This window comes from Bufo gargarizans, unplaced genomic scaffold (assembly GCF_014858855.1).
Source record: "Bufo gargarizans isolate SCDJY-AF-19 unplaced genomic scaffold, ASM1485885v1 original_scaffold_975_pilon, whole genome shotgun sequence".
In the NCBI taxonomy this organism is placed as follows: Eukaryota; Metazoa; Chordata; class Amphibia; order Anura; family Bufonidae; genus Bufo; species Bufo gargarizans.
In genome coordinates, this window is record NW_025334778.1 from 285,685 (window position 1) to 306,351 (window position 20,667).

At 46.5% G+C, this 20,667-nt stretch overlaps 1 protein-coding gene across 1 annotated transcript in view; it reads left to right on the forward strand.

The window, feature by feature from the left end:
• The window catches only part of LOC122924266 (NACHT, LRR and PYD domains-containing protein 1 homolog), a 52,401-nt gene that overhangs the window by 18,975 nt on the left and 12,759 nt on the right, over positions 1 to 20,667 (forward strand). The window contains exons 3-4 of the mRNA XM_044275204.1: positions 4,548 to 4,635; positions 11,048 to 11,101. Of these exons, the coding sequence (XP_044131139.1) occupies positions 11,077 to 11,101 (25 nt within the window). The 5' untranslated portion in view covers positions 4,548 to 4,635; positions 11,048 to 11,076. The remainder of the gene's footprint in view (positions 1 to 4,547; positions 4,636 to 11,047; positions 11,102 to 20,667) is intronic.

A 20,667-nucleotide genomic window follows, 5' to 3' on the forward strand; every position in this document is an offset into this window, starting at 1 on the left:
ATAGAGGTCTACAAAACCTGTTCTATTACACACTTATAGAAATAGAGCCCCTTGACAGAGTGGAGAAGGTGTCAGCAGTAAGTTTGTGTTGACGTCACTGATTGATTTGCCCTTCCTCTGATCCGTCAGAACAATAACCCACGAAAAACAGATCCTGTCTTTGGAGCATACGCCTTCACTCGGTCAGCATTTTCTCAGTATTTCTAATAACAATAAAAACAAGAGTGGATCTAAAACAGAGATGACACGTGAATGGAATATTTGCATGTCTTCTGTGTTTTGTACCCACTCCTGCTTTTGTCTACCAAATCATAAGCCAATTCTGATGGGAACATACAGGCCTTACAGCTGCTACACAGACAGGATCTGTTGTGCGTCTCATTTTTCCTTCCTTCTGACAGATCAGAAGAAAGGTTAAATAAATGATGATGTCAGCCAGGCCGAAAGCCAAAATAGTGGCCCAGTCATGAAGTGGGAAGGGTGTGACTAGCATGAAGTCCACAGAGTGTCCCTATGACAAAGTAGTGAGGTGGAAGCGGCATGAGGAGACCACACAGTGGCCCAATGACAAAGTCTGGAGGTGGCAGCAGTATCAGAAGGCCACAGAGTGACACAATGACAGTGTAGCAGTGGCAGCAGTATGAGGAGGCCACCGAGTGGCACAATCGCAGGGTATGCAGTTGGCAGCATTATGTGGAGGCCAGCGAGTGGCCAGGTTACATAGTGTGGAGATGACAGCAGCATAGTACAACAGAGTGGCACGGTGACATAGTGTAGATATGGCAGCACCAGGGGGCCACAGAGTGGCAAGGTGACATAGTGTGGACATGACGGCATCAGTAGGCCACAGAGTGGCAAGGTGACAGTGTGGAGGTGGGTGGCAATACTAGTACTCGCTGAAGATGGTGGGTAAAAGAAGGAGCACTTGGCATCAGATGTTTGGCATCAGGTGGGTAACGGCATCAGAATAGTAGCTGAGGCAGGTAGCCAGAAGAAAACGGTCTCTTTTGTCAAAATGTTGGTGCGGCACCATGGATGATCTAGTCTGATGCATCAGGCATTGGGGTGTTGAAATCCTGGTTGATCCACGCCTGATTCATCTTGATGCAGTGTCCCACTATGTGCTATATTTGGGCACTTTAATTTTAAACTCTTGCTAAATGTCATATAAAATGTATTGTGGTATCATGCTGTAGTTCCCTTTAACAGGCAGGCAGTATCATTTACCTTTATTCGCTCGTAGGTGGTGCAGGAACCACTTAGATATATAGCTGAGGGAGGGGGCGTAATGTTAGTGTGTCCAATGTCAAAGAAGAGATGAGGAAGGTAATGAAGGAGGTGGAAGTTATTCACAAAAGATTTTACCGCATATCAGTGCAGCGCTTAACGCCGAATACAAGATTTTTTCTGAAGTGAACGGGATGTAGCGGAGGAAGTAGGTCCGCGCTGGAAGAGCGAGATGCTGACCTTGTGCGGTTTCTGTGCTGCAGAAAAGTCCTCGTAGTGTCCAGTAAGCAATACCGTAAATAGATGTGGGCTGGTGTGAATTATTTAGCATTTTTGTGCAGGGTTAGTGTATAGTGTATTCACTTGTATTGGTGCGCCACTCTTATGGACGTCTAGACATAAGTGCGCAGTGTGTGAAACGTAAATACTAAATTTTAACACAATGCAATTCAGTCCATACCGCAAAAAGGACTTTCCCACATAAAGCTGCAGCGCTGAACGCTGAATATATCTTGATTTTTTGTACAGAAATACGCCACTAAAGGCTTTACCTCATATACCTGCAATAGTGAAAGCTGAATATATTTTTATTTTTCTACTAATATACGTCAATAAATGTTTTTCAAGATATAAGTGCAGCAGCGAATGGCGAATGTAAATTTCTTTTTCTACTGCTATGCGGCAGTAAAGGCTTTACCAGATATAACTGCAACAGTGAACTGAGAATATTCTTTTCTTGTAGTACTGAAATACGCCCCTATACGCTTTCACCAGAAATAACTGAAGAAGTGACCTGAGAATATATATTTCTTGTTGGACTCAAATAGGCCACTACGCTTTCAACAGAAATAACTGCAAAAGTGAACTGGAAATGTATTTTTCTTGTTGGATTGAAATAGGCCACTATACTGTCACGGTAGGAAAGATAAGGGAAGGAAACAGCACACGGCAAAGCAAACAAAAAAACTGACTAGGCCCCAAATGCTAGGGGACAAAGGGGTCACCTCCTAGCAATCCCTAAAACACTTTCCCTAAGCTGCTATGCCCATGTGCATATCTCGATGTTAGATATTCACATGCCTACGTACCTAAGACTGTAACACACTGAACCAAACCCTCAGCTGTAGGGAAGAGGAAAAGAGGCACCCAGCTCCTTCAACAATCGATGGAGCTAGCGTCACCCTAGAGGCCTAGTCAAAACAGACACAGAAGGAACAAGGGAAAAGGACTTCTCTAAAGATGTGTTGGAGCAGACAATCCACCAAACTTCCAGAGCTCACACGAGGCAGAACTATAACCCGCAAAGGCTATAGGGAGAGGGAGGAATAAATGGCCTCACCAATTACCTTAAGAGCAACAACTGGGAGGAGTTGGGATTCTTCTCAAACCCCAACTCTGACAGATCTCCTCAGAATACCCACAGGGCAGGGCGTGACATATACGCTTTCACCAGCAGTGTGTATGTATTTTTATTTTTTTATGAAATAAGCCCCAGAAATGAATGCAGCCGTGCAGTGCGTTTAACTGTTTAGTGCATTACTGAAAAACCGCCCTATTCTCTTTCACAAGAAATGACTGCAAATGATTTTAGTGTAAATAACACCCCTGTTTCAATCAGTTTTTTGGGGGGGCAACTGGTAAATCACACCAGTAGAAATGTATTTCTTTAAATAGTGTTTTTCACTCTGTGTAGATGCGGTAACGCAGCAAAACCGCACACAACTGCTGTACAATACAACTGCACTATAATATACTTTCTATGTTAGAAAGTGTATTATAAGTATATTACACCCCTCAGTATGTCACACCTATCGATAGCACACCTATACCAGTCCATAAAAAGACTTTTGTGGCCCTATTAGCTAGCATTGTGTACCTAACAGTCTGTCCCTGCTCCACACAGCAACCTCTCCCTACACTGGCAAAAGACTGAATGTAAAATGGCGGCCAGATCAGGTTTATTTTCAAGGTAGGGGGTATGTCCATGTGCTGAAACGTCTCAATTGGCTGTCCTGTCCCACCTGATGGAGTTCTTCACAATGGAAAAGAATATGGCGGGAGCGTATATCGTCATATGTTCACCCGTTCCGCGAACGAGCAAAGTTCGCCGCAAAACTACTGCCGGGCGAACCGCAAGGCCATCTCTACCCCCCTGACTGACAGTCTGGGCTGGGCTCTTATCTCAGACTGATTGTGGCACCTGGTGCTTCCTCAGCCCTGATGATTGCCAGGGAAGACATAGAAACTCCTGGCATAAATCTCCCCTAGCAGCTATGAGGCCTGTCACTGGTTTTTATGGACGCCAGTCCAGGTATTGTTTTACTTATAAATAGGCAATAGCTTCTGTCCTTACAGACTTAGGACTCTTGCACACGAGCATTTTTTGTATCCGTGTCTGTTCCGTTTTTTTTTAAGCCCATATTTGGAACCATTCACTTTAATGGGGCTGCAAAGAAAAACAAACGGAAATGACTCTGTGTGCATTACTTTTCCGCATGTCCCTTCCGTGAAAAAGTAGAACAAGTCCTATTATTGTCCGCATAACAGACAAGGATAGGACTGTTCTGTTATTGCCAAGCTGTTACATTCCATAAAATGCGGAATGGACACGGACATCATCCGTATTTTTGCAGATTCACATTTTGCGGACCACAAAATACATACATGCATGAGCTCTTATTTTGTGGCTACTGAGGAAGGGGCTGAAGGCCAGAAAAGCATGTGACTGAACTACATTTTATTAAGCAAGAGCCCGAACTTCTGAGAAAAATCGCATTTCTATTCTCAAGAAAAACATTACGTTGCCACCACCAACGGGCGGACTCTCCACGGACTGCACAACTATACGCAATATAGAAGTCCTGTGGAACTACAGCACCCAGCAGACGGGAGAGCGCCACGGCGCATGTACGTGGCCCCTTCTGCAGCTGAGAAGTTGTATTTAAAGCAGCGCACAGGACATAAAGCGCGGTAAGGTACCTGCTGCATATATTCAGGAAGATTATCTATCCGACACTGCGGAGCGATCAGAGCGCTGCTATTGTATTATGTTACTGTACGGGGGATACTCCTGCTTTTTTATGATTTTATGGACCCATATATATATAAAGATGTATAGTAGCTGCCGGGCCCACAGCAAAACATACACATTTCTGGACTGGACTGCAAATTGTGTTTTATACTTGTTTTAGACTGTTCCTGCACCGTATTGTGCTCATATTTATTATACTTAAGAAATATTCTTAATATATTCCTTGAGACACTGACTCTTTACATTCAATAATCTGTAAGGAGACTAAATATCATTCACACCTTTATAGGGTTATCATCAGGATTCTCCTCCCTCTGCACTGGACTTTCCTCTTCTCCGGAGATCTTGTATTTCTATACGCTGTGTACGGCTTTCGGGTAAGACATTCATCTCTTATATACTGTATATACAGGGTCTCCTGTGTTATGGTGGGGGTCTCACACTGCTCCTTGATATGAGGGGGCACAGACTTCCAGGAAGATCCAGTTCTAGGTCAGGTCCAGGGAGTTACTACTGAATGAAGAAAATCCGGGGTGTGACACAGAACAAGCTGTGGTTATATACTGTAACTATACAGCCAGTCATATACCTGACCACATACCGTCCATACACAGGACAAGCTGCGGTTATATACTGTAACTATACAGCCAGTCATATACCTGACCACATACCGTCCACACACAGGACAAGCTGCAGTTATATATTGTAACTATACAGCCGGTCATATACCTGACCACATACCGTCCACACACAGGACAAGCTGCGGTTATATACTGTAACTATACAGCCGGTCATATACCTGACCACACACAGGACAAGCTGCGGTGATATACTGTAACTATACAGCCAGTCATATACCTGACCATATACTGTTCACACATAGGACAAGCTGCAGTTATATACTGTAACCATACAGCCGGTCATATACCTGACCACATACCGTCCACACACAGGACAAGCTGCGGTTATATACTGTAACTATACAGCCAGTTATATACCTATAGTGTGTGTGTGTGTGTGTGTATGTGTGTATATATATATATATATATATATATATAGAATAAAGAAATTCCGCAGCACATCCACGTAGTAGAAAAATAAAAAGACTTTATTCACCCAGCGTGCGACGTTTCAATCCTCTCAATGGGATTTTCCTCAAGCAGTGACATGGTAGGTTGTGCACTGTGCATATTTAAGCACAGACCCATAATTAAACAATTGATGTGCCAATTACAATCATTACAATTAGTGTACATAAATCATAAAATAGACAATATAAAAAAATGTTAACACAATTCTATCATATCAAAAAAAATATACGTGCAATAATGTGACATGAAAAATGTCCCCAATTCATTCAGTATATAGTATATAGAGACATTCATTAATAACAATAAAAATCAATTCAGGTGTGTATTAGGGCTGCAGCTAACGATTATTTGAATAATCGATTAGTTGCCGATTAATTTCTACGATTAATCGATTAATCGGGAAAAACGACAAAATTACAAAACAGAGGTTTATATGATCTTACTTGAAAAATTATGTTCAAAGGCCATATTAAAACAAATTGTGGACGACACTTATGGGGGATCTGTGGACGACACTTATGGGGGATCTGTGGACGACACTTATGGGGGATCTGTGGACGACACTTATGGGGGATCTGTGGACGACACTTATGGGGGATCTGTGGACGACACTTATGGGGGATCTGTGGACGACACTTATGGGGGATCTGTGGACGACACTTATGGGGGATCTGTGGACGACACTTATGGGGGATCTGTGGACGACACTTATGGGGGATCTGTGGACGACACTATTATGGGGGATCTGTGGACGACACTTATGGGGGATCTGTGGACGACACTTATGGGGGATCTGTGGACGACACTTATGGGGGATCTGTGGACGACATTTATGGGGGGATCTGTGGACGACATTTATGGGGGGATCTGTGGACGACACTTATGGGGGGATCTGTGGACGACACTTATGGGGGGATCTGTGGACGACACTTATGGGGGGGGATCTGTGGACGACACTTATGGGGGGGGATCTGTGGACGACACTTATGGGGGGGATCTGTGGACGACACTTATGGGGGGATCTGTGGACGACACTTATGGGGGGATCTGTGGACGACACTTATGGGGGATCTGTGGACGACACTTATGGGGGATCTGTGGACGACACTTATGGGGGATCTGTGGACGACACTTATGGGGGGATCTGTGGACGACACTTATGGGGGGATCTGTGGACGACACTTATGGGGGGATCTGTGGACGGCGTTTATGGGGGATCTGTGGACGACACTATTATGGGGGATCTGTGGACGGCGTTTATGGGGGATCTGTGGACGGCGTTTATGGGGGATCTGTGGACGGCGTTTATGGGGGATCTGTGGACGGCGTTTATGGGGGATCTGTGGACGGCGTTTATGGGGGATCTGTGGACGGCGTTTATGGGGGATCTGTGGACGGCGTTTATGGGGGATCTGTGGACGACACTTATGGGGGATCTGTGGACGACACTATTATGGGGGATCTGTGGACGGCGTAGTTATGGAGAGGGGGATATGTGCACTGTTATGGGCATAACAGTGCACAGATCCCTTTCCTCATAACAGTGCACAGACCCCCCTTCCCATAGCAGTGCCATACACAGACCCCCCCTCCTCCCCATAGCAGTGCTATACACAGATCCTCCCCCCTCCCCATAGCAGTGCTATACACAGACCCCCCTTCCCCCTAACAGCCCCGGCGCTTGCATCTTTATTTTACCTTTTTACAATGACGCTCCCGCTCCTGTAACAGCCAGGCAGAGCGGACGGCGGCGTAACGTCACTCAATCACGTGACGCGCCTGCTCCGCCCACTTCATGAATGAAGGAGGCGGAGCAGGCGCGTCACGTGATTGAGTGACGTTACGCCGCCGTCCGCTCTGCCTGGCTGTTACAGGAGCGGGAGCGTCATTGTAAAAAGGTAAAATAAAGATGCAGCGCCCGCCCGCCCGAATAGCAACGAATCGGCGATTATTCGATAACTGGATTCGTCGACAACGAATCCAGTTATCGAATATAATCGATTACATCGATTAATCGTTGCAGCCCTAGTGTGTATCATCCAAATGATTAAAGTGTGCAGGTGTACCTTCGAAAAAGGATGAACAAAATTATATATATATATATATATATATATATACACAGTACAGACCAAAAGTTTGGACACACCTTCTCATTCAAAGAGTTTTCTTTATTTTCATGATTATGAAAATTGTAGATTCACACTGAAGGCATCAAAACTATGAATTAACACATGTGGAATTATATACATAACAAACAAGTGTGAAACAACTGAAAATATGTCATATTCTAGGTTCTTCAAAGTAGCCACCTTTTGCTTTGATTACTGCTTTGCACACTCTTGGCATTCTCTTGATGAGCTTCAAGAGGTAGTCACCTGAAATGGTCTTCACTTCACAGGTGTGCCCTGTCAGGTGTAATAAGTGGGATTTCTTGCCTTATAAATGGGGTTGGGACCATCAGTTGGGTTGTGGAGAAGTCAGGTGGATACACAGCTGATAGTCCTACTGAATAGACTGTTAGAATTTGTATTATGGCAAGAAAAAAGCAGCTAAGTAAAGAAAAACGAGTGGCCATCATTACTTTAAGAAATGAAGGTCAGTCAGTCCGGAAAATTGGGAAAACTTTGAAAGTGTCCCCAAGTGCAGTCACAAAAACCATCAAGTGCTACAAAGAAACTGTCTCCCATGCGGACCGCCCCAGGAAAGGAAGACCAAGAGTCACCTCTGCTGCGGAGGATAAGTTCATCCGAGTCACCAGCCTCAGAAATCGCAGGTTAACAGCAGCTCAGATTAGAGACCAGGTCAATGCCACCCAGAGTTCTAGCAGCAGACACATCTCTAGAACAACTGTTAAGAGGAGACTGTGTGAATCAGGCCCTTCATGGTGGAATATCTGCTAGGAAACCACTGCTAAGGACAGGCAACAAGCAGAAGAGACTTGTTTGGGCTAAAGAACACAAGGAATGGACATTAGACCAGTGGAAATCTGTGCTTTGGTCTGATGTGTCCAAATTTGAGATCTTTGGTGCCAACCACTGTGTCTTTGTGCGACGCAGAAAAGGTGAACGGATGGACTCTACATGCCTGGTTCCCACTGTGGAGGAGGAGGTGTGATGGTGTGGGGGGCTTTGCTGGTGACACTGTTGGGGATTTATTCAAAATTGAAGGCATACTGAACCAGCATGGCTACCACAGCGTCTTTTAGCGGCATGCTATTCCATCCGGTTTGCGTTTAGTTGGACCATCATTTATTTTTCAACAGGACAATGACCCCAAACACACCTCCAGGCTGTGTAAGGGCTATTTGACCATGAAGGAGAGTGATGGGGTGCTGCGCCAGATGACCTGGCCTCCACAGTCACCGGACCTTAACCCAATCGAGATGGTTTGGGGTGAGCTGGACCGCAGAGTGAAGGCAAAAGGGCCAACAAGTGCTAAGCATCTCTGGGAACTCCTTCAAGACTGTTGGAAGACCATTTCAGGTGACTACCTCTTGAAGCTCATCAAAGCAGTAAGCAAAGCAAAAGGTGGCTACTTTGAAGAACCTAGAATATGACATATTTTCAGTTGTTTCACACTTTTTTGTTATGTATATAATTCCACATGTGTTAATTCATAGTTTTGATGCCTTCAGTGTGAATCTACAATTTTCATAGTTATGAAAACAAAGAAAACTCTTTGAATGAGAAGGTGTGTCCAAACTTTTGGTCTGTACTGTATATATATTACCTATAATAAGACCTACAATTCCCAGCATTACCAGACTGTACTAGGGCATAAGTTGAATCTACAAGTAGAGGGATATAATAGGAGAGAACTGCAATTCTCAGCTCTTCTAGTATGTTATATGGACTATCCCAGGACACCACTAACCTCTCCTCCAGGCACCGCACATAAGTTCCACCCCCTCACAGCCAAATCACACAGGTCACATGATGATGACATCATCATGTTTATGGCCGTGACTCCTTGGGAGCCGCATACAGTTGCCCGCGGTTTGGTTTGTTGTGTCCAAACTTTTTTTTCTTTAAAAAATCTAAATAAAAAACACTCACTGCAGCTGTTACCGTTGACAACGACATGTGTGGCAAAGGTGTCCTGGGAGCCGGCCAAAAGGCCGAGACACTGCCACCACATGTACTAACGCCAAACGTTGCCACGGGCAGCCACAGAAGAAGGGAAAATGTCAGAGTGCACACCAAACATTCAGAGTGCATACATACACACACACAACTCAAAGGCAACCGCACACATACCTGTTGTCCGCGGCAACCGCACCTGAGGCAGACGGCAAAGTGCCCCCAGCTGCGGTTGACACAACAAAACAAACCGCGGGCAACTGTATGCGGCTCCCAAGGAGTCACGGCCATAAACATGGTCGTGACACTGCCCTGGTCACATGGTGATGATGACATCACCAAAGGTCCTTCTCCATGACCATGTCCTATGGTCTCCTCTCACAGGTAGTTATTTAAGTGGGTTGTGTTGCTCTGGCTTTCAACCCTTCTATTCAAAAGTCATGTGACAAGAGAATGTCATGTGACCCAGTGACGTCAGAAGGTCCGTTTCCTGCATGAAGTTTAGCCGATACCTGTAGTGGGCGTGGCCTATCCTCTACTGCAGGCCCCCTTCCCACAGGGGTCTCCTAGCAGCTGCCTGGTCTGCGTCTATTTGAGGTGCACCACTGCTGTTGATGTACTTACCTGAGGAAGGGGTCACTCCAACCCCCGAAACACATTGTTGATCATGATTAGAGTTGAGTTCTTCTTCACTCAAGGTCTCCTTGACTCTTCCTTGCTTCGCCGCTGATAAACTCTTTTATTTTTCTTCTTCCCTGGCTTATCACCGTACCCTGAGTACTTCATGTATTGTGATTGTCCATATTGCCTCCTTTGCTGGCTGGTTTCATTTATCCATCACATTATACACAGCGCGTTTCCATGGTTACGACCACCCTGCAATCCATCATTGGTGGTTGTGCTTGCACACTATAGGAAAAAGCATCAGCCTCTCTGGTGGCCGAGACCATGGTAGTGCCTATAGACCCCCACTGATGGATTGCATGGTGGTCGTAACCATGGAAATGCGCAGTGTATAATGTGATGGATAAATGAATCCAGCCAGCAAAGGATGCAATATGGACAGTCACAATACATTAGGAAGTGCCTTGTATTAACTTTCTCTACATGATAAATGCCATCTGCAGAATTGAGACACCCCTTTAACACTAAGGCTACTTTCACACTAGTGTTTCTATATTCCAGTGTTGAGGTCCATCATAGGGTCTCATTACAGGAAAAAAACGCTTCAGTTTTGTCCCCATTCATGCTCCAAAATGCATTCAGTTCCATTTGGTTGCGTTCTCATACCGGAGAGCAAACCGCACAATCCTAGTCAATGGGGATGGATCCGTTTTCTCTGACACAATAGAAAACGGATCCGTCTCCTATTGACTTTCAGTGGAGTTCATGACGGATCCGCCTTGGGTATGTTAAAGATAATACAACCGGATCCGTTCATAACATATGCAGATGGTTGTATTATCAGTAATGGAAGCGTTCCTGTTGAACCCTCCCGGATGCAGGAAAAAGCGCTAGTGTGAAAGTAGCCTAAACCTCATCAGAATGTGGGGAGGAAAATCTGCCGCTGCTTAAGGGGTTTCTCCGAAATGTAATAAAGGATTTTTTTTATGTTTCAGGGGATTTTATCATCTTACGAGGTTCAGGAATGGATAATAAAGCTTCCAGAGACGGTAAGGATTCCTCCTCTTGTCTCTTATTAGGAATAGACTTAAAGGGAACCTGTCACCTGGATTTTGGGTATAGAGCTGAGGACATGGGTTGCTAGATGGCCACTAGCACATCCGCAATACTCAGTCCCCATAGCTCTGTGTGCTTTTATTGTGTAAAAAAAAAAACTATTTGATACATAAGCAAATTAACCTGAGATGAGTCAGAGCTTGAAAATATGACTCTTCTCTGATCAGAAATAAAGCAATGGATCCAGCATCGAAGTTAGAAAATATTCTGGGTTCCTTTATTCGGTGTAGTACAGATCCATACAGTGACAGCATCACCTCAGTGTTCCAAATGAACGTCAACATGTTCTTAGTCGTGACCTATCAGAAATCCAACTGGCCATGTCTATTTAGATCTCTGGACACTCCAATAGTCCGCAGCACTCGCCAGTAGTTGGTGAAAGAATGGTGATTTATTCACTCAGACAGCCAGGTTACAGCCTGGCTGTCTGAGTGAATAAATCACCATTCTTTCACCAACTACTGGCGAGTGCTGCAGATTATTGGAGTGTCTGGAAGAATTGGGACCCCCAGTCAGGATCCCTATCTGCGTGCACCATCTGGCTCGAAGCCTATATACTGGTTTGTAACCTATTTTGTGGGATAGTGGTGCTGCCAACCCCTGAGATTTTCTATATAGATCTCTGGTCACACAAGTACGATATGACTCTTTTATGGTAATTTGCATAAAAGCGGTAAGTACAAAAATGCATAATACTTATTTAATTCATCTGCAAATGAAATTAAAAGTGTAATTTATATGTTTAGGGTAACACAATGAACATTTAGAAACGCTCAGTGAGGGTAGCATAGTAGAGGTGACAGGGTATTCCCATCACAGACAATGGGGGCATATCGCTAGGATATGCCCCCATTGTCTGATAGGTGCAGGTCCCACCTCTAGGACCCGCACCTACAATGGGAACAGAGCGGGGAAATGAACGGAGGGCACACTGCGCATGTGCAGCCACCCTCCATTCATTTCTATGGGGCTGCCAAAAATAGCCGAGCGCTGGCCATAGAAATAAATAGGAGCAGGGGCCGGGTGCACGGGAAATCCGGGGTCCTCCAGCTACAGCTCTCCTCGCTCCGTTCTCGTTGTAGGTGCGAGTCCCAGAGGTGGGACCTGCACCTATCAGACAATGGGGGCATATCCTAGCGATATGCCCCCATTGTCTGTGATGATATTACCCCTTTAATAGAAAATGAGGCCACACAGGAGTTATATACTGTGATATGGCTGCTGCAGGGCCGGACTGGGATTGTCTGACATTTTGACATTGATGTCCTTTCCAGAATAGCTCATCAGTATCAGACCAGTGGGGGTCCCTCTCTCAGCACCCCGCCGATCAGCTGTGAAGAGACCACGGTGCTCCGGTGAGCCCTGCAGCCTCTTCCAAATTTAGTGATGTCACATTCATTGGTTACATGGCCTGGGCTCAGCTCAGTCCTGTTCAAGTGAATAGGGCTGAAATGCAATACCAAGCACAGCCAGTATACAATCGAAGGCGCTGTGCTTAGTAAGCTGTGACAAGGCTGCAGCGCTCAATGGGGCGTCGCCTTCTCCTCAAACAGCTGATCGGTGGGGGCACCAGGAGTCAGACCCCGCCATACTGATACTATTGGCCTATACTGAGGATAGGTCATCAATATATAAAAGAGTTTCCTTTAAAAAGCAGCCCTGGCACCAAAACACCACTACTCAGCCCCCCTCTCTACTACCTTAAAGGGGTTGTCCTATCTCAACGTTCGATAGCGAGATCCGACTAAGCAATAGCTCCAGTTGCCAAAGTCATGGAAACAGCCTAACAGGCTGACGCACCCCTGGTTCTATGACTGCCATTGTAGTAAATGGGAGCTATGCAAAGCGGCTCCGCTGCTTCCGTAAAACCACACGATTAACACAAGAAGGAAAATAAAAGTGAAACAAAGAAACACCTAATCACACCATAAAGGAAAGAAAGTACTTCCCCACTTGGACCACGTACCACAGTGCAGCACAAAACCCCTTCCTCAATAGTGCCAAACAGATCCCTCAGTGCAGCAACATCCCTTTCCCACCTATCCTGCAGTGGCAGCAGCATTGTTCCCTTTCTCATCTGTCCCCCACTGGCAGTAGCACTGTCCCTTCACATCCTTCTGCCTCGGTAGCAGCATTCTTCCTTTTCCCACCCCTTCCCTCTAGCTGCAGCATTGTACCCTCTTCCACTCCTTTCCTACTGACAGCAGCATTCTTCCACCCCACCCCACTAGCTGCAGCATGGTCCTCCTTCCCACCCCACCCCCACTGGTAGCATCATTGACTTCCCTCTCGTATCAGGATATCACCATCATACTGTGCCCTTATTGCAGTGTATATATGGTGTGTCTCCATGTCCTCTCACCCTCTGCACCTAAATGTTGAGGTAGAAATTATAATCTAAATCTCTATCATTAAGGAAACTGCTTTGTATATTATCCATGGTATTTAAAGGGCTTCTGTCACCCCACTGTAACGGTCAGCAGAGGAAGAGACCGTAGAGCAGGACTCAAGTACAGTGCAGCAGACAAGGAGGCTGAAGTAGAAACCGGCTTTATTAAAAGAGAACTCTAACTGCCGGAGAAGCAGATTTACAATATGAACAGCTTGAGAATTCACAATAAAGATAATGGAAATTTGCATAAAGAACACAAATGAATCACAAACACAAGTACAGACAATAGCAGGCTACTCTCTTTTAGGTAGTCCTATCTGTCCCCGCTACCCGGGGTGCACCTCTACGGTGCACTAAACTAAATCCTATTCCACTATGTCCTAGCTCAGGTTAGCATCAGTGCACTCACAGTTCGGTGTCCGGCACATGCAGGCAGATACAGTCTGGGTCACGATCTGGTTGCTTGCTTGCTTGCTTGCTTGCTTCAGCGTGGCTCAGCTCTGGCCTCTCTTTGTAGTCTCTGTAACTCTGGTTAGAGATAATCAGCAGCTCTGGATGTGTAATCAGGCAGGGCCTGGAATTCACTCACAGTTCCTCTGGTAAGTGCCTCACACTACAGCAGTCTCTCTTCTACACCAGGACACATCAGCTCAGTCAGAGAGCAAACACACTCTAATGTCCCAGATACTGTGTCAGCAGGCAGGGAGAAATCGCTCTAATCTTCCCTGTGGATCTCCCTCTCAGTGCACAGCGTCCTTCTTCCTGTGTACTCAGACACCTTCAGCCCAGGCTCTCTGCTCAGCCCGGGAAAAACACTTAACTCCTTGTCCTCTGGAAACAACTCCTCTCACTGTCCTACTCAGCCACAGTGGCCTCTGGTGGCTGGAGGGAAACATGACAGTCTGCTATATATATATATATATATATGTGTTGTAAATGTTGCTGGATGATCAGGGCTGCCTCTTACACCACTAAACCGTTTTTTTTATTTTTTTTGTTTACTTATAATCCCTATAGTGCGATTTCTGCATACATAAGCTAAATAATCATTTCGGTTCAGTAGAATTTGTTAAAAACGTAATTTTAAAATATGCAAATTACTTTGCTACCAGCAAGTAGGGCGGCTACTTGCTGGTAGCAGCCGCATCCTCCGATCCTAAAGACGCCCCCTCCGCATTGTGATTGACAGGGCCAGGGAACGGGATCGTTCTCTGCTGGCCCTGTTTGAATTCCAAATATCGCGCCTGCGCCGTGCCTGTCTTCAATCGGCGCAGGCGCACTGAGAGGCGGCCGCTCCATCCTCAATGCGCCTGCAACGGGTGTAGATGTGATGTCAACGGCGCAGGCGCTGTAGGATAAACAGCTGCAGAGAGATCTGTGTTTCTATTAATTTGAAAATGAGAAGTTGGAGCACCAGGAGGCAGGGCTGAATCCTTTGAGCACTGCTATGGAACACCCCATGCTCTACACACTCCCCTTCCCCTTGATTGACAGGGATAGACATGCTGAGGGCAGAGCCCTATCCATGAGCTGTCTGCTAGCATCTACATATCATATACACTATGTACTATAGCTTCACCACACTGTGATCTGCTCAGAAAGCTAATCTGCACATTACTGCTTTATTCACAACTCTCTATATTTATTTTCTTCCACATTTATCCCATGAGAAAAGTCTATGTCCTTATCATATTGAGAATGTTTTTTAGAAAGCTAATAAATATTTCTGGTTTCTTTATAATCATATATTGTGTCTGTGAATAAACCAGTAATAGGTTATAGCAAAAACAACAACCAAACACTATTCTGAATATTGAAAGGCGTTTTTATTATCATTAATATTATTATATGATTATATATTATTTATTATAGAATATCCTTTTAATATGGTTTTAAATAAAAGAGTAAACAATATCAGAAAATAAATCCTTATGTAAGCCTCTCCTGGGACTTGAACTGAGGAGCTCTACATACATGGTAGACAACTATACCACGAAGCTATAATATTTCCATATAGAAAAAACTTTTTTTTTCTAGGTTTATAAGTTAACACATATGACTGGTGTGTGTATGATCATATATGGTGCCTGTCCTCTCTGACCTGGCTCAAAACTGCCCCCAATCCGAACATGGAAGCGTCTGTATGGACGATAAAGCGCTTGTTAGGATCTGGGGCAACCAACACATTGGCATTGACAAGAGCTTGTTTTAGAGCTTGGAAAGCCACCTCACACTCCGGAGACCACAGGACCTGTCGGGGTAACTTCTTTTTGGTCAAGTCGGTCAGGGGTTTGGCCAGGGCTCTATAGTCGGGTACAAAACGCCTGTAATAACCGGCTGTCCCTAAGAAGGCCATGACTTGTGTCTTGGTACGGAGAGTGGGCCAATTAGCAACGGCCTCGATCTTAGCTGGCTCTGGCCGTTGCTTACCACATCCAACCCGGTGACCCAGATTTTGTACCTCCGCCATACCAATGTGACACTTGTCAGGCTTCAAGGTCAGACTGGCCCCCCTAATCCTATCTAACACTGACCCTATGTGTTCGAGATGAGCCTCCCAAGTATCGCTATAGATGGCGATGTCGTCCAGGTATGCACACGCATAATCCTGGAGTCCATCTAGGAGGCGGTCTACCTTCCTTTGGAAGGTGGCGGCGCGTTCTTCATCTCGAATGGCATAACCCGAAATTGGTATAGGCCGAACGGGGTGATTAAGGCGGACTTGGGGACAGCATCTTCTGCTAAGGGGATCTGCCAGTATCCCTTACAGAGGTCAATAGTGGTCAGATACATCCCCTTAGATATGCGGTCAAGCAGCTCATCTATCCGGGGCATCGGATAGGCGTCGGTTACCGTTTTGTCATTGAGCCGCCTGTAATCCACACAAAAGCGGGTCGTGCCATCCCGCTTTGGTACCAAGACCACAGGTGAGGCCCAAGGACTTTTGGAGTGTTCTATTACTCCTAGCCGAAGCATCTCTTCTATTTCTCTCCGCATCCCGTCCCTAACAGCTTCAGGAATGCGGTAGGGAGGTTGTCTCAAGGGCGCCTGCCCTGGAGTGTCCACCTTGTGGATTGCTAACTGGGTTTCCCCGGGTTCCTGGGAAAACGTGACCTGTTTGGCTTCCAGCAGGAGGTTGGCTTCAACCCGCTCATGGGGTCCCAACTGTTCCCCCAGCTGGACCAACTCTATGTTCCTAGTCTCCCCGTCACCCCCTAACAGGTCTGGTAAGGGTAAGGCTTCTGTGTCCTCCCCTGCTGGGGCACATATGGCCGTCACTTCCTCTGCCCTTTCTTTATAAGCCTTGAGCATATTGATATGAAACGTCCGTTTTCCATCCTCATTCTCGCAGCTGGCTATAGTGTAGGTGGTATCGCACACCTGCGCTTTATACGGGCCCTGCCAGGCCGCATGGAGGACCATGACCTTTTGCCCAATTTGAAAGCTCCGATGCCTAGCTCTCCGATCGTACCATACCCTCTGGCACTGCTGGGCCGCCCAGAGTTTTTCCTTACTGTCTGAGCCAACTGCTCCATACGGTCCCTCAACTCCAGCACATAGGGCACAATCAGAGTCCCCTCGATCTGTCTGGCCCTCCCAATGATCTTTGATAAGGTCTAGGGGCCCCCTCACGAGCCTCCCGTACAACAGCTCAAAGGGTGAGAATCCTGTGGATTCCTGGGGCACCTCCCGTTACGCAAAGAGGAGGTGCGGCAGGAATCGCTCCCAGTCCCTGTAGGCCCCCGTGGAACGTCTTCAGCATTTGCTTCAGAGTCCCGTTGTAGTGCTCGAGAGAAAATCTTGACCAGGGCGTCAGCCACAGTCTCAGCATGAATGTTGGAGACAGCTACTGCCTCCGGGTAGCGTAGTCCACTACGGTAAGTATATAGCGCTTGCCGGAGCGGCTAGGCTGGGCCAGGGGTCCTATGAGATCTACCGCCACCCTCGTGAAGGGTTCCTCTATGATGGGCATCGGGACAATTTTAGCCTTAGGGTTGTCTCCCTTTTTTCCCACCCTTTGGCATAACTCACAGGTCTGGCAATAATTCCGGACGTCATCAGATACCCCAGGCCAGAAGAAGTTCTGGTTTACCCGGTGCAACGTCTGGCGTATTCCCAAATGCCCTGCTAATGGGACGTCATGCCCAATACGCAATAACTGCTGCCGGTACTTCCTCAGAATTACCAGCTGGCGTTTTTGCCGGGGTCCGGGTGCGTTGACCCGGGTCTCCGTAAGTCGGTACAGCCGGCCACCCTCCCAGACTAACTGCTCCCCCCCTAGTCCCCCTTGGCCTACCCTAGCCTTTTCCCCGTACTTCCTGATTGAGTGGTCCCCCACTACTTCCCTCCCAAAGTCCTCTGGGGTGTCCCAGGGATGGGGCTCTACAGTCAGGGGTGGGGTAGGTTGACTTACCTGGGTCTTGGTAGAAGGCTCTCAGCAGCACGGCTTTGGGCTCTGGTGGTCACGGCTTGAGCCTCGTGTGTAGTTGCGGGTACAAAAGCGGAGGTTAGTGGCCCAATGTCATTGCCCAATATGACCTCTGCGGGCAACTCCTTCATGATGCCCACATGGACATTGCCAGCTCCCGCACCCCAGTCTAGGTGGACCTGGGCCGTGGGAATCCGATAGATAGCCCCCCCTGCCACTCGAACAGCAATAGATTTCCCCAGTCGTTCCGAATTGTCAATCAAGTGTCTTTCAACAAGGTTGATGGTAGCGCCGCTGTCCCTGAGACCTCGGGCAGTTTTCCCATTGACCATTACTAACTGACAATGGTGTTTCCGGTTGTCCATGATGGTAGACTGGACTAGGTGAGCTTCATATAATGTGCCAAGGGGTTCCTCACGGCTTAACCCTTTGGTGTCCCAAGCAGGGGGTATAGGATAGTCCACGCAATGGGCTGCAGCCACGGAGTTGGAGAACCCGGGGCGGGTCCAGTTGGACCTGGTGGCTTCCAGTGGACAGTTGTTGCGCATGTGCCCCAGTTGATTGCAGAGAAAACAGCGGGGCTCGTTGCCAGCTGGGCGTCGTGGGTTGGAAAGTATCGGTCTGCTGGGGGGTTGGTACCTGGTTGGTGGTGGTGGTGTCTTGGTCCTAAGGGGTTGTATCCGAGGTGTTGTACAGGCCGCCTTGCGGGTATCCGCATACTCGTCTGCGAGTTTGGCTGATTCATTGGTCTGGATGTGGTCGTAAAATTGTTTCAGTAAAATAAGCTGCAGGACGTCATCCACTGTGGTGGCCTGGCAGCTTGTGACCCAATTGGAAGCAGAGAGCTGCAAGCGGCAGGCCCACACTGCATAGGAGTCTCTGTCCACTTTGCGGGAGTCTCTGAATTTTCTGCGGTACGCCGCTGGGGTTACTGCGTACCGAGCTAGGAGCGCCTCCTTCACTCGTGCATAGCTGTGGATCTCCTGCTCTGGTACAGCCCTGAAGGCATCAGCTGCTTTGCCCGACAGTTTTCCTGATAATATCGATACCCAATCGTCGGCAGCCACTCTGTGTAGGGCACACTGGCGCTCAAAATCTGCCGGATAGCGATCAATCTCGCTTTCATTTTCATTAAAGCTTTTAAATGCGCTGAAGGGAATCTTCCACGAATCAACTGTGCTGTTCCCTCCGTTTGGTAGAATTGCTGCAGTTCGCTGGTTTTCAGTCAGCCTCAGTTGTAGCTCTCGCTGTTCCCTTTGGTTCACATGCTCTGTCACACTATTGATCACCTGTAGGATGATTTCGGTAGTTGGGTTTCGCCCAAACAGTGCCAGTCGTTCCCTAATTTCTCTGTTGATCGGTAGTTCTGTCTCCTGACTGGTCGGTGTTGCCGCAGCCAAGTTCTCCCGGTCTAGCTCCATTAATTCAGCAATTATGACGCGCTTGGCTTTGTTGCTGGTAATCCCTCCACGAACTCCCAACAGTTCCTTTAGTGTGCTGCGCTTAAGCGGTGTGTACCAGCCTTCCAATCACTGTGGAATACACCAGTGCCTTCCTTGGATTCTCAGTGCAGGGAAAAGGGATGATGCCACTGCTTGCCACCAGTTGCGACGGTCTGAATATGAGTTACCGTCTGTCTTTCCCTTATTCCCATGAAATAATATCGCCAAGAATCCACAGAGTAAAATATCGCTGGTGTCGCATAATTATCCACGCAGGAGCCAAAGCTTCATGCTGGAACAAAAAAACACTTTAATGGAAAACAAGGGCATTCAATTTAAACAGGATCAAACTCCTTCTCTGAGCCAGCGAGACAATGGAGTCCTGGAAACTCAAATTACAAAACAGGGGCTTGGTCACATGGCTTACAGTCAATCACTGTCTTTTCCAAGACAATGGCCAAAGTGTTATCTCGTGTATTAAGTAGATCAGTTTTTTGGTTAGAAGCAGACTGAGTGTCTCAGAAGTGTGTGTACACATGTCCTTGATACACATAAATGTCTATGTCCATTGTCAGGAGCAGGTATCCATGGGGCTTAAGTAGCAGGGAGGTAAAATAACTGAACGGATACTGGGGAGTTCTTCACAAGCCCTACCAGGCAGTATGTCTAATTTAATAGGGTTGTTCCTGGTGACAGAGCCCCTTAAAGGAAAAAAGAAAGATCAAGCATTTCCCTTGTTTATTAATGTAAAGAGGTTAAAAAAAAAAGCCTATAGTCGTATGTACCCCAGAATGGCCCCAATGAAAACTCATCCCCCAAAAAGCAAGCCTCATACATGTCCGATAGTGGAAAAATAAAAATGTTCTGGGTGAAGGGACACACTAAATACATTTTTCTCAAGAAAAATTATTTTTGCTGTATAAAAGTAGAAATACATAAACACTATATAAATTGCCATAAACACAGAACCCGAAAACTGTGGTGAAATCACTCTGTAATTTTTTTTATTTCATGCAGTTCATTAGATGTACCCCAAAATGATACCATTAAATAATATAAGCACTCACACGGGTATGTGGATGGAAGAGCAAAAAAGTTATGGCTTTTGAAATGTGGAGATGAAAAAGTTAAATAAAGTCACCAAGGATTAACTACCAAATTAGACGGCGTCCTTAATGGGAGTGTTTTTATCTTAAACGTCTTTTCAGAATTTCTGGTGATTCTGATTTTCTAGGC